The sequence below is a fragment of the Myotis lucifugus genome, unplaced genomic scaffold (assembly GCF_000147115.1).
Source record: "Myotis lucifugus unplaced genomic scaffold, Myoluc2.0 scaffold_4277, whole genome shotgun sequence".
NCBI classification, from domain to species: Eukaryota; Metazoa; Chordata; class Mammalia; order Chiroptera; family Vespertilionidae; genus Myotis; species Myotis lucifugus.
Window position 1 is genome coordinate 1 of NW_005875325.1, and position 12,476 is coordinate 12,476.

The following is a 12,476-nucleotide window of genomic DNA, read 5'->3' on the forward strand; positions in this document are numbered from 1 at the left end:
ACTCAGCTTTCTAAAACCTGACATACTGACTGGACGTGGCAAAACAAGTCAGAACATAGGTATTTATATATGGTATACTATATATAAGAATATATGTAATCTATTGAATCTTTTTTATGTTTGTATCAGGGTTCAACTAAAGAAACAAAACCAGTAGGAGATTTTATTTATATATATATATATACACACACACACACACACACACACACACACACACACACACACACAGATACGTGCATATACATACACACAGGGATTTATTACAAGGTACTGGCATACACAATTGTACTGGCAAAACATGTCTGAGGTCTGCAGGGTAGGTGGTCAGGAGCAGGCTGGAACCCCATAGCCATGAGCTGTTTGAAGTCCTGAGCTCAGGAAATACCTAAACCAGTGATGGCGAACCTTTTGAGCTCGGCGTGTCAGCATTTTGAAAAACCCTAACTTAACTCTGGTGCCGTGTCACATGTAGAAATTTAAATTTTTTTGATATTTGCAACCATAGTAAAACAAAGATTTATATTTTTGATATTTATTTTATATATTTAAATGCCATTTAACAAAGAAAAAGCAACCAAAAGAATGAGTTCGTGTGTCACCTCTGACACGCGTGTCATAGGTTCGCCATCACTGACCTAAGCCCTTTTCTAATACTAATACCTAATCAGTATTATTGATTAGGTTAGGCCCACCTAGGGTGAAGCCCCTGTTGATTCCCTTAATGTCAACTGATTAAGAACTTTAATTACAACTGCAAATCCCACTAGGGACTGTAGTTCAGCCTAGGCAAGTTGACATGAAAAGGCTATCACATGCTCACATGCCAGAAAGTTGCAGACATTGCCTCCTCCCATTCTTTTTTTTACATAGTGTTTGAGCATGTCACTCTTCTGCTCAACCAGTAGATTAACTGGAAGTAGAAATGCTCTGTTTCTGCTTTATTGTTCTTTAAACTATAGATGCTTTTGTGTGTATTATATACTTTGAGTTTAAAAATAGTCCAAGTAGACAAGCCTGAACTCTAGCGAGGGTGGTCAGAGGAGGTAAAGCTGCCTCTGTGGTTATCCAGGAGGAGCCAGGTGGCCAGCCCTCACCTGGCATTCTCACAGCCGTGCTCCCCACGCCTCAGTGACCAGCAATGCCAGCTCCTCTCTGTTCCTCCTCTTTAGTGTTATGATAAGCAGTTCCCACCCTGTCAGTCCTCAATCATCACCCTTGCACTTCCCCCTTATACAAATTTTAAATTCCGTGACTCTAAAGGGCAAATTCAGATTTTGAAAATTTGGCATACCAAATGAAGTCCAACACCACAGATTCTTTTTTTAAAATTCTTTATTGTTTAAAGTATTACATATGTCTCCCCCCCCGCCATTGACCTCTCCCCAGCCACTCCCAACCCCCCAGCACATGCCCTCACCCCCCTACTGTCTCTATCCATTGGTTATGCTCATATTCATGCGTACAAGTCCTTTGGTTGATCTCTCACCCTGCCCCACTCCCCTGCTTTCCCTTTTAGGTTGGATAATCTGTTAGATGGTTCTATGTCTCTGGCTCTATTTTTGTTCATCCGTTTATGTTCATTATATTCCACAAATGAGTGTGATCATGTGATATTTATCTTTCTCCAGCTGAACACCACAGATTCTTGTGGTCAAAGTTCTTTACCATCTGACTCCAACATGAGTCCTATATGATTTTCCACCTTTGTTATTTCCCCACAAATAAACACTCAGAAAATATTTTCTTATTTGTTTCCTCAGTTATTCATCCATCCAGCCACATTTATTTAGAACTTAGCCGGTCATTGTGCTTCTGCCAGACAGCCTTCCACATTCCCACAGCATCCATTCTGCTTCCACTTCATTGCTCGTCACGTGGAACTATAGCTTCCTATTATACCCCTCCTCAAACTATGAGCTCCTTGTAGGTAAAAGTGGACCTTTAACCATTGTATTCTTATCTGACAAACCATAATGCCGAATAAATGTTTGATGAACAAATGAATGAAATTAATGAAGTATGGTGTCTGTCTTGAAGTTGTTTTGTCCTTCACAAAGTATATCTCAAGATTTTGACAGCCGATATACTAGGAAAGAAATGGAACTTTTATAAATTCTATTAACTCTAAAGTGGGGGTCACTGAAGTTCTTTCTCCTTTCATTATATCAGTGGCTGAGAACTGCTCACTCTTAGGATCCTAGACTTAAAAATTCAAGGCCAGGTTCTGCTGCAAGCTAGCCTGTCAGTTATCATAGTCCCAAAAGCCTCAAGGTCCTCATCTGTGAAGGGGAATGGTGACACTTGCCACGCCAACCTAAGAGAGCTTTGTGAGGTTCCCGTGAGTAAGTAGATGAAAATGTTTTGTCAGCTGTAAACTCCTATACACTTGCAAAGGTATTACGATTAGTTAATATATTCTTTTAATCAGTATTTGTTTTGAGACAACACAACTAAAGCCACACAGCTGGTAAATGCCACCGCTGGAATTTGAACTCAGGCAGTGTTGTGGCAGAGTCCAAGTTGCACCACCCTACATGTGCTCTCTCTAGCGATGATAGGATATGCCCTACAGCCTGGGGTTGTTGAGAGATCATGAATACAAAGCACTTACCACAGTCCCTGGCATGCAGTAAGCATTCCATAGTTAATAGCTGCTTTTCTTCAAGGGTAAAATTCCCTCTTTGGTGAGTTGTAATGCCCTCTGACTCTGGCACAGGAATGACCCTCCCAGCACAGAAGTGTGTACTGGATGCATTCCGAGCCAGTGGCGATAAGAAGATTCTGATCGCCACCTCAGTTGCTGATGAAGGCATCGACATTGCACAGTGCAATCTGGTCATCCTATACGAGTACGTGGGCAATGTCATCAAAATGATCCAAACCAGAGGTGAGAGAAGCTTTGGTGCTGTTTTAAGTGTCAGCCAATTTGTCTGACTCGTGAGTGTACCTGTCGTTCGGCCTTTCTCCTTTACTGAGTCCTGCTTGTGTGTGTGGCCAGTGGCACAGTGGACTCTGGTATCACTGCCCGAAAGGTGACTTATTGGGCCAGGTTTGGGTGGCTACGGTTTTGTCCGCTATTTTAATTCTTGTTCACAATGAAAACTGTGTACTTGGCCAACACTGATTGACATGTTTTTAGGATAATTCCCGTTGGTTTGGGGCTTTGGCAGTCGGCATGCACACCTCTCCTGGCTGTGCGTGTGGTGCCGCTGGGCCCGCTGGGTCCAAGGAGCTCTCTGTCCCACTTGCACCAGAGTCTCCTAACTAGTCTCTCTTCCTTTTTCAATTTCTGTAACAGCAGCTGCCACATTACCTTTCCTGGAAAAAGCTCTGAACGTGTCACTTCCCTGTATAGAAACTGCAGTGGGTTCCCCAATTTTCTTGATGTTACAGAGTTGTGTTTTTTTAAATATATATATTTTTTATTTCAGAGGAGGGAGAGAGAGGATAGAAACATCAATGATGAGAGAGAATCAATGATCGGCTTCCTCCTGCACACTCACACTGGGGATGGAGCCCCCTGACTTGAAATCAAACTGTGACCTCCTGGTTCATAGGTCGACGCTCAACCACTTAGCCACACCAGCCAAGCTTGATGGTACAGAATTTTCAAATCGAGCACCCATTTATCTTTCCAATTCCTCCCCTTTATTCATGATTCACTTCTGCCAACCTGACTTCATCATTTTCTCCTTGTTGAAGGAATTGCTCATGTACTGCTACTGATGATCGTTTTACCTCTTCCCCCACCTCCCTATCACCTGTCCCAAGTTCCCCCAGCTGTCAGTCATCTCTCTTTTGAACATCCGTAACTCTTTATGTCTTTCAGCACTTCTCATTTTCCACCTATGTTCCTGTGGTTGTGAACATAGCTTGTTTCCCCATTTCCTAGAAGGCTCCTGAGGGAGGATCTGTTATTATTCACCTGAGAGCCCTCACAGTGTCATCCTGAGGGTTCATGTTGGACTCTCTGTCAAGCAGTGTTTCCGATAGTGTGGCTGTCTGATCACACTGCAGCATGGAGACTGTGAGGAAGCCAGTGTGCGGCGGGCTCCCAGTTCATCTGCGGGCCTAGCGGGCTGGTGCACACCCTCCTATCGGTCTGTGCTCTGACAGCTCGGCTCAGCTTCCCTGGAAAGCGGGATTCAGTGAACCAGAGTTGCGTTTTAGGAATTCCCCTTCCCCCTAGCTTACCTATGCTCAGATTTATCAGAGCTTTAAATCAAAGGCACCGAATGAAATATTTATTTTCTGACAGGCAGAGGAAGAGCAAGAGGTAGCAAATGCTTCCTTCTGACTAGTAATGATGATGTAATTGAAAAAGAAAAAATAAACATATACAAAGAAAAAATGATGAATGACTCCATTCTGAGCCTCCAGGCATGGGATGAAACAGTATTTAAAAAAAAGGTAAGTCTTTTCATCTGTGCTACTCTTTCAGAATCTGGCCATAAGTAACAGATAGAGAAGGTGAGCAAGGTTGGTACCTTTTATCAGATGGCTGAGTGGTGCATTAGAACAATAAATTTAATCTTAAAAATTTGTTCTGCAGTGAACATCTAGTTTATTCTGCTTTTAAGTCTCAATGAGATTAAAATATGTTTTATTAATGCTGATGCCCGAAGTTGTGCTCTTAAGTCTAAAAGGCAAACTGAGATAGAATCGCTCTTCCTTTGAGTTTATCTTGAGGACAATAACCTAACACTGCAAGACATAGTCTTTCTTGGTCTTTTCCTCAGATCTCTTTCCAACATCTGGAGTCCCCAGAGAAAAGCTCCCATTGCCCTGTGCAGGTGTTGGGTGCCTAATTGTAGAGGTGGATAATAATGTATACTTTGGAGTGGATCACCTGTTCAGTTCAGCCTCTTGGTAGTAACCTTCATTTTATTGTAATTTCCTTTATAACTCAGAAGCATGGAACCAGATGAGGGAAAATAGACGCACATGCACATGCACACTCAGACTTTCTCCAGACTCTGCAGAGATTTTCATCTCAGAACCTCTGGAAGCATCGAGCACTGCAGGGCGGGGCGAGAGCTTTCACATTAGAATCAGTGGAAGCTCCAGTTCTGCCACTTACAAGATGTATAACCTCAGGTCATTACTCTGTTTTTAAAATCATCAGTTTCCTCATTTGTAAAGTTGGGGAAATTTGTAAAGTATTAAACTCACAGTAGTTTTGGGGCTAAAATGAGATGTATGCATTGCTTAGCACAGTGCCTAGTATAAAATAAGTGCTAAAAAATAAGTCATTGGACACAAGTGTAAGGCATACTGTAACTTCAGAAAGATGAACCTTCCACTTCAGTAGACCAACTGCATGATGGCCACAATTTTTAAAAAGTCATAATCTCTATGCTCAAAAAGTACTGAGAATCAGTGATGTAAAGCAAATTAACACTTATTTTAGGACAAAAATACAATTTTATGTTAGTGTTTACTCATTTTTAATAAACATTTCTTCCTAAAGTTTGGAAACCAAGATATTTTAAAAACCCCTCTTCCATATTTTCAGGAAGAATTGCAGGGAAATTCCTTAGTTTCTCTTAATTTTTTTCCCATAATTTTACTGAGAGATAGGGGTTTTTAACTGAGCCACCTATGTAGGACATAAGGATGTTGCCAATAAAGGCCTTAAAACCATATTAGCTTTAATATGAAATAATTTTTATCCCCTCCACAGGTGGCAAGCTATTTATTAGATTCATATGTGGCAGAAACAGTAGAGTAAAAGTCTAATAAGGAAGATGAAGACTGGACCAGGCATGAACATTCTTTTGTAGCCAGAACATCAGGTCAAGCAGTGGAGTAAGGAGAAAATGGGCAACATATCTGTCGAATTGGGCTATTGCATAGCATTTGGGATCCGCCTAACACCCATAGAATGCAAATGGGCAGAGATGGTAAAGAATGAGAGGGAATTCGGAACAAATGTAGCTGATAGTCATTATGTGGCAGCTAGGAGCATGGAGTCTTGGCATCACCCCTATCCTATCGTAGAGGAAGGCTTTGCTTTCGGAGGCTTAGTGGAAGTATAACAAGGTAGGAACAACCTTATATTCTTAAAACTAAAAGGAATTATGTTTCTTGGGGTGAGGCCCCTTTCTGTGTTGTTTTTTATTTTATTTTATTGTTGACAGTATTACAGAGTTTGTGTTGTTTTGATAAGGGTTTAGGATCTGAGCACCCTTGGCTTTAGTGGGAGGAAGAAACCCTGCAGAAGAGAGGGAAGAAACTCTTTAGGGCGGCACCAAGTAGATGGAGATGGAGACTGTAAGCTTTGTCCCACAGTTACCTTGTCCATTGTCTGCATGCGGCCGACCTTCCTTAGAGCACTGTGGTCCCCAGGGAATCTCTGGTGACTCTGCAGCCATTTTAACATGTAGACGGTCCAGAGGTATCCAAGGACTGATTTCCTTGAGGGAAGCTTCAGGATTTGGGAGTGTTTAATTCTGGAGAAATAAGGTATAAAGGGCATTTTTCACAGTTGCTAGTTTGAAATTAAAATGAGGAAGCCCACTTTTCTTCCTCATGGAGTAGAGAATAAAATGCCAAAAAGAACTTCCAACATGATGTGTACCCATGAGAGCACACAATCAGGGTTTTATGGTTTTGCTTTTTTCCACCTTAGTGCACGGAATTAAGCTGCTTCTACAACGGGTGGAAGGGAGAGGCAGTGAGCTATAAGCTTAACTTGTGATATTGGTTGAGCCTCTTTACCTGTTGAGTTTAATTATAGCAGTAATAGTTTTAACTTACTGGGATTTATTGCCCATAGTAACATTTAAAATATTTGGGATTATTAGTATTTAACTGAATTTTAGTATATAACTGAATATAATTAGATATAAGTGCATTTTTAAAAATTGGATGCTTGATTTTATAGCTGACATTGTGGAAATCACCATGTTCTTTCTTTATGATGTTCTAAGACTCCTTCTTTTATCATTTCCTTCTGTTTAGAGAACTTCCTTTTGCCATTTTTTTTAGGGAAATTCCACTGGTAAACAAATTTTCTTAGTTTCTGTTCATCTCAGATCGTCTTGATTTCCCCTTTATTTTTATTTAATTTTTAATTCTTATTTATTTCAGGAGAAGGAGAGAGAGATAGAACCATCAGTGATGATTGAGAATCATTGATCGGCTGCCTCCTGCCCGCGCCCTCCCCCCTGCCACCACTGGAGATTGAACCCGCAACCTGAGCATGTGCCCTTGACCAGAATCGAACCTGGGACCCTTCAGTCAGCAGGTTGATGCTCAATCCACTGAGCCAAACCGGCTAGAGCTCCCCTTTATTTTTGAAGAACATATTGGCCTTTATGGTCTCTGATGAGGAATCTGCTGTCATTCAGATTGTTTTTCTTCTATAAGTAAGGTGTCACTTTTTTCAGGCTACTTTTAAGATTTTTTTTTTCTATGTCTTTAGCCTTCAGAACTTGAATTATAATGTGCTTTGGTGTGGATTTCTTTGGATTTATCATGTTTGGTTTTTGTTCAGCTTTTTGAATCTGTAAGTTTATATTATGTTATGTTCAATTTGGGGAGTATTCAGCCATTATTACTTCCAGTACTTTTTAGCTCTGCTCTCTTTCTCCTCTCCTAAAGGTCCCTGGGGCTCTGTTCTTTTTTTTTTTTCGTGCTCTATATTATTTCTGTTGTTCCAATTGAGTAATTTCTATCATTTTATGTTCCAGTTCACTGATTCTTTCCTTTGTCTCCTCTATTTTGCTGTTGAGCCCATTCACTGAGCTTTTTATTTTGGTTATTACATCTTTCAATTCTAATACATCCATTTGGATTTTTATGACTTCCATTTCTTCATTGAGCCTTTATAGTTGCTCATGTTTCAAGAGTGTTTCTGAGTACTCATTGAAGCATTTTTATCGTGGCTGCTTTAAAATCTCTCTCTGATAACTTCTGTCTTCTCAGTGGTGGTATCCATTGATTAACTTTTTTTTCATTCAATTTGAGATTTTTCTGTTTTTTGGTATGAAGAGTGATTTTTTTATTGAAACCCAGACATTTTCATATTATATTAAGAGATTTGGGATCTTATTTAACCTTCTGTGTTAGCTGGCTTTTTCTGGCACCTTTCTGGCAGAGTAGACAGGGACATTATCTGATTACTGCTAGGTGGAAATAGAAGTCCAGGTTCCCTATAAGTTTTCTCTCTTGGGCCTCAACCAGCACGTCTAGAGAGCGGACGAGTCCTGAGTAGGGGCGGCTGGGGATTGAAAAAGGAAAAAAAGAAACAGACACAAAGACTTTAAGTAAAGCTGGGGCCAGGTGGGACGCTGCCCTCAGATGGAGAGACAGTGACCCAGAGCTAGTGCAACGCGTTTATTATATACAGCATGATACCAGGAAGTTTTACTAGAGTTTAAGACAAAGAAAATTATGTGAAGTCATGGTTAAAGATCAAGCTGCAATTCTTCATTCTTTTGGCTTCTTTGTAATTGTCATTCCTGGCTGAGCCCGGATAATTGCATCCCTTCCTGGCCCTGGCTAAACTTAGATAATGAAACCCACCCCCTGGCACCTGAGCTAAAGGTCAGGCTGACAACATACCTGCCTCTGGCAAGGTATATTTCCAGGAAATGGCTCTGCTGACACCACTGGACTCAGCCAACAATCAGCTCATGCGCCTTCCCAGGCGCTCTCTACAGTTCCCTACTCAGCTTCTGTTTGTACCAATTAGGGGGAGGCTTCTTGTTACTGCTGGTTGGAGGTGGGAGTTCTTGCTCCCCACATGGTCTCCAGTGACACCATAGGCAAGGGGAGGGGCGGCTACCATTAAACAGGGATGAAAGTCCTAGCTCCCTGCTTGGCCTTCTCTGACACCACCAGGTGAGTGGGCTGGGGTATTTCATTACAGCCCCACAAAGTGGAAATCTAGGTTCCCCACTCAGCCTTTGCTGCCATGGGTGGAAATTGGGTCACAGGTTTTTTTTATTTGTTTTGTTTTATTCTTTGGTATTTTGCTGGAGTAGAATATTTCTTGGCTAAAAGTTTTCTGTCTTTCTAGGCTGCCCTTTCCTGGCCTTTTGGCTTGAGAGAATAAGCTTTTGTTGAGACTTTTAAAAAACATATATTTTTATTGATTTCAGAGAGAAGGGAGAAGGAGAGAGACAGAAACATCAATGATGAGAGAAACTCTTGATCGGCTGCCTCCTGCACACCGCCACTGGGGATCGAGCCCGCAACCCGGGCATGTGCCCTGACCGGGAATCGAACCGTGACTTCCTGGTTCATAGGTTGATGTTCAACCACTGAGCCACGCTGGTCTGGCTGTTGAAACTTTTTTTACCTGTGCCCATAGGTATTTCTGGTTGCCAGTTTCTTCAGCTCCAGTCTAGGATATATGAGGTGAAAAACAACAACAAACAAGCAGGGAACTTACTATCATAGGGTCCCAAGGTTCCTAGCTAGTCTGCCTTCCTCTCTTCACCCTTTAGATTTTAAATCTAAATCTCCTTATGTTTATTTATTTATTTTTAAAATATTTTTATTGACTTCAGAAAGGAAGGGAGAGGGAGAGATAGAAACATCAGTGATGAGAGAGAATCACTGATAGGCTGCCTTCTGCATGCCCCACATTGGGGATCGAGCCTGCAACTTGGGAATGTGCCCTGACCAGGAATTGAACCATGACCTCCTGGTTCTAGGTTGAAGCTTAACCACTGAGCCGTGCCAGCTGAACTCCTTATGTTTATTTTAAATAAACATGGCCCTAGCCAATTTGGCTCAGTGGATAGAGCGTTAACCTGCGGACTGAAGGATCCCAGGTTCAATTCCAACCATGGGCACATACCCAGGTTGCAGGCTTGATCCCCAGTAAGGGTCATGCAGGAGGCAGCTGATCAGTGATTATCTGTCATCATTGATGTTTCTCTCTCTCTCTCCCTCTCCCTTCCTCTCTGAAACCAATAAAAATATATTTTAAAAAATTTTAAAAAATAGCCAGAACCGGTTTGGCTCAGTGGATAGAGCGTCGGCCTGCGGACTCAAGGGTCCCGGGTTCGATTCCGGTCAAGGGCATGTACCTTGGTTGCGGGCACATCCCCAGTGGGGGGCGTGCAGGAGGCAGCTGATCAGTGTTTCTCTCTCATTGATGTTTCTGGCTCTCTATCCCTCTCCCTTCCTCTCTGTAAAAAATCAATAAAATATATTTTAAAAAAATAATAAACATAAGTTGTACTTAGCCAAGGCCTAAATTTTGAAATATAATGCAGTCATACCATACATACATTTAACTTTACTGTAATTTGACAGTGCTCTCTGTGGTTGGAAGAGGAAAGAGGAGAAAACCAATTTGGATGGTGAGGGCTCTTCTGCCTGCTGTTTCATTCAGTTGGGTTTATGCCTTGGAAGTGGGTGTAAATATGTCTGAAACAGTCCATGTGTATCATATATCTATTTGTGAAGGACATTTTAAGTTTTGCCGGCTACTAAAGTAGAAAGCATGGTTCATATGACTATTTTATGCACATCTTTAGTGCTCTATGGGCAACTTTGATGAGGAAATTAAAAGACTAATTGGAGGCCACAGTTAAACATTGACTAACAAAGAGTTAGGAGAACCAATAAAATTACCTATGGGATTTTTACAAAGTCACCAGGTACGACATGTTCATGGAAGTGTATGCAAAATGAATGATATATATATACTTTAATTACATTTATGAGGTATTTCTTTTTTCTCATGTAGATTCACCAGATCCAGATTCATGAAAAATTCATCAGGGATAGTCAAGGAAAAGCAGAACCTGCACTTGATAAGAAAAATAAAAAACTGCTCTGCAGAAAGTGCAAAGCCTTTGCTTGTCATACAGCAGATATAAGAGTGATAGAGGTGAGCAGCCTTTTCCAAAGAATACTGGGTCATTTTTTAGCACTAATTAAAGCTTACTCACTACTGGTGAGATATTTATAAGAATGCCATACTTTCTTTATAACTAATGTCATGGTCCATGTATTTTACAAAAGCTAAAAAGTTAAAAACACACACACACAACACCTTAATTTTAACAAAAAAGAAATCATTTTAAAAATTGCTGCACAGCCACTTAATTAAATATTATGTAGCCATTAGAAATATGGATATGCTAAATTCAGTGTGGTTCCCTGGATTAAATCTTAGAACACTCACAGCCAGTTGGCCTGGAGGTCAAGTAGTAATTACCTACAACAATCAAGGCTTAACTACAACAAGACTGCGCACAAAGCCCACAAGGGGGTGCACCAAGAGTGTCTACCTCAGGTAATTGGGACACTTAACACGGAAAGCCACTCTATCGACACAGTGAAGCATAAAAAAATGCCGAGACAAACAGGCCACAAAGAACAGAACTGGAGGAAAGCAGGCTACTGGATATAGAATTCAAAAGCACACTTTTGAGGTCTCTCAAGAGGCTTCTAGAGTCTGTCGATAAACTTGATGAGATGTACAGGAAATCTAATGAGACCCTCGATGGTGTGATAAAGGACCAACTAGAAAGTAAGCATACACTGACTGAAATAAAGAATATTATACAGACTCCCAACAGCAGACCAGAGGAGCGCAAGAATCAAGTCAAAGATTTGAAATGCGAAGAAGCAAAAAACACCCAACCGGAAAAGCAATATGAAAAAAGAATCCGAAAATACGAAGATAGTGTAAGGAGCCTCTGGGACAGCTACAAGCGTACCAACATCAGAATTATAGGGGTGCCAGAAGATGAGAGAGAGCAAGATATTGAAAACCTATTTGAAGAAATAATGACAGAAAACTTCCCCCACTTGGTGAAAGAAATAGACTTACAAGTCCAGGAAGTGCAGAGAAACCCAAACAAAAGGAATCCAAAGAGGACCACACCAAGACACATCATAATTAAAATGCCAAGAGCAAAAGACAAAGAGAGAATCTTAAAAGCAGCAAGAGAAAGAAACTCAGTTACCTACAAGGGAATACCCATACGACTGTCAGCTGATTTCTCAACAGAAACTTTGCAGGCCAGAAGGGAGTGGCAAGACATATTCAAAGTGATGAATACCAAGAACCTACAACCAAGAGTACTTTATCCAGCAAAGCTATCATTCAGAATTGAAGGTCAGATAAAGAGCTTCACAAATAAGGAAAAGCTAAAGGAGTTCATCACCACCAAACCAGTATTATATGAAATGCTGAAAGGTATCCTTTAAGAAGAGGAAGAAGAAGAAAAAGGTAAAGATACAAATTATGAACAACAAATACGCATCTATCAACAAGTGAATCTAAGAATCAAGTGAATAACTAATCTGATGAACAGAATGAACTGGTGATTATAATAGAATCAGGGACATAGAAAGGGAATGGACTGACTATTCTTGGGGGGGAAAGGGGTGTGGGAGATGTGGGAAGAGACTGGACAAAAATCATGCACCTATGGATGAGGACACTGGGTGGGGAGTGAGGGCGGAGGGTGGGGTGGGAACTGGGAGGAGGAGAGTTATGGGAG

General features: G+C 41.1%; 1 protein-coding gene across 1 annotated transcript; it reads left to right on the top strand.

The window, feature by feature from the left end:
- The first annotated feature begins 6 nt into the window (after positions 1–6).
- LOC106695887 (probable ATP-dependent RNA helicase DDX58) lies at positions 7–10,943 on the top strand. Its single transcript, XM_014450847.2, has 4 exons — positions 7–59; positions 2,717–2,887; positions 4,259–4,410; positions 10,709–10,943. The coding sequence occupies exons 2-4, from the start codon at positions 2,719–2,721 to the stop codon at positions 10,931–10,933; spliced, it is 546 nt and encodes a 181-aa protein (XP_014306333.2). The 5' UTR covers positions 7–59; positions 2,717–2,718; the 3' UTR covers positions 10,934–10,943.
- Positions 10,944–12,476: the final 1,533 nt, after the last annotated feature.

What these genes read in the sequence shown, in the direction of transcription:
- LOC106695887 (XM_014450847.2), top strand. Translation starts at nt 2,719, where the DNA reads ATGACCCTCCCAGCACAGAAGTGTGTACTGGATGCATTCCGAGCCAGT. An exon ending in CAAAATGATCCAAACCAGAG is followed by an intron (nt 2,888 to 4,258) that starts GTGAGAGAAGCT and finishes ATTTTCTGACAG; the next exon opens with GCAGAGGAAGAGCAAGAGGT. An exon ending in AAACAGTATTTAAAAAAAAG is followed by an intron (nt 4,411 to 10,708) that starts GTAAGTCTTTTC and finishes TTTCTCATGTAG; the next exon opens with ATTCACCAGATCCAGATTCA.